The sequence below is a fragment of the Anneissia japonica genome, unplaced genomic scaffold (genome assembly GCF_011630105.1).
Source record: "Anneissia japonica isolate Jap-2015-1 unplaced genomic scaffold, ASM1163010v1 scaffold56610_len1112_cov117, whole genome shotgun sequence".
NCBI lineage: Eukaryota > Metazoa > Echinodermata > Crinoidea > Comatulida > Comatulidae > Anneissia > Anneissia japonica.
The window spans coordinates 1-1103 of record NW_022697522.1 but is presented as its reverse complement, the minus strand read 5'-3'; the positions used below and the strand labels follow the sequence as shown (position 1 = coordinate 1103).

General features: G+C 29.6%; 1 protein-coding gene across 1 annotated transcript; it reads left to right on the top strand.

Annotated features, from left to right (window-relative positions):
• Positions 1-290: 290 nt before the first annotated feature.
• LOC117102236 lies at positions 291-1029 on the top strand. The gene is made up of 3 exons (XM_033242459.1): positions 291-358; positions 474-550; positions 669-1029. Exons 1-3 carry the CDS (start codon positions 303-305, stop codon positions 914-916), a joined length of 381 nt encoding a protein of 126 aa, XP_033098350.1. The 5' UTR covers positions 291-302; the 3' UTR covers positions 917-1029.
• The last annotated feature ends 74 nt before the right edge of the window (positions 1030-1103 follow it).

Sequence of the window (1103 nt, the reverse complement as noted above, 5' to 3'; positions counted from 1 at the left end):
TCATTCAAATTTTGCATTATTTTTCAACCTAATACACACTCAATCTCTACAGTGTAGTAATTAATATTATTAAATCACTTTTTTTATTTTAGGTCTGATGAAAACTTGCTTAGTTTCAGTGAAGGGGATATTTTGATAAAGTTTGGTGGCGACAAGGGTGGGGACACAACAAAGTTTGAAATTCAATTGTGCTGTCTTCCCAACCCAAATTCACTGGAACATGTAATTATGACAATAATGGCATCCCTCTATTATATTGCTGTCTCTTATACACATCTATTCAAAAAGGTCTGGCCCTTATTATGGATGAAGTTATGGATATAGAAGGGAGTGTGTGGAAATCAGAAAGGACAAACAAGTAAGCTTATCTATTTTTATGATTTGAAAATTGAAAACAAAACATTACCTTACTTAAATTTTATCAATAGTGTATAATTACGTTTAAATTTTACAATTAAAAATTATTTTTCCAGGAGTCACACATTACGATTGTTTTTCTTCGGGGATTATGAGTTTTTGTCTCGTGTTTATGGACTCATTGGATCTAACGGTAATAATTATTTCATTTGTATTTTACAAGGTAATAATAATTATTATTTATAAATAGAACATAGGAATAACAAATATTTTAATTCTTAAATATTGTAATATACTGTACATTTTTAAAGGCAAGTATTCCTGTATATACTGCTTGATAACTCAGCAAGGAATTAAAGATGGCACAGGAAATTGTTCTAAAAGGACCTTGGACAGCTACAATGATGACTTTGAGGAATTTGTTCGGAATGGTAGTGACCCAGCAAAAAGCAAATTGGTCTCCCATAGTGTAGTCAGAAAACATATGCTCAACATCGAGTTCGATAAGGTTAGTATACAAAAAAGAAAAAAAAATATAATTACTGGCAACTCTTTCTAAAAACAACTTGTATATTATATTGTTGAAGTTAGACAAGGTTAGTAAAAATAACTTATTATTAGTGGTCACTCTTTAACAATTAAATTTTTTAAACATTACAGATGCTTACCTGAATCAACAACTACTTTTCTAATTCTGACACTAATAACATATATTTTTACAGGTTTCAATACCTTCGCTACATATC

Excerpts from the sequence above, each read along its gene's own strand:
- LOC117102236 (XM_033242459.1), top strand. The coding sequence starts at position 303 with ATGGATGAAGTTATGGATATAGAAGGGAGTGTGTGGAAATCAGAAAGG. Across the intron at positions 359-473 it reads AAATCAGAAAGGACAAACAA|GAGTCACACATTACGATTGT; the intron begins GTAAGCTTATCT and ends TTATTTTTCCAG. Across the intron at positions 551-668 it reads TGGACTCATTGGATCTAACG|GCAAGTATTCCTGTATATAC; the intron begins GTAATAATTATT and ends ACATTTTTAAAG.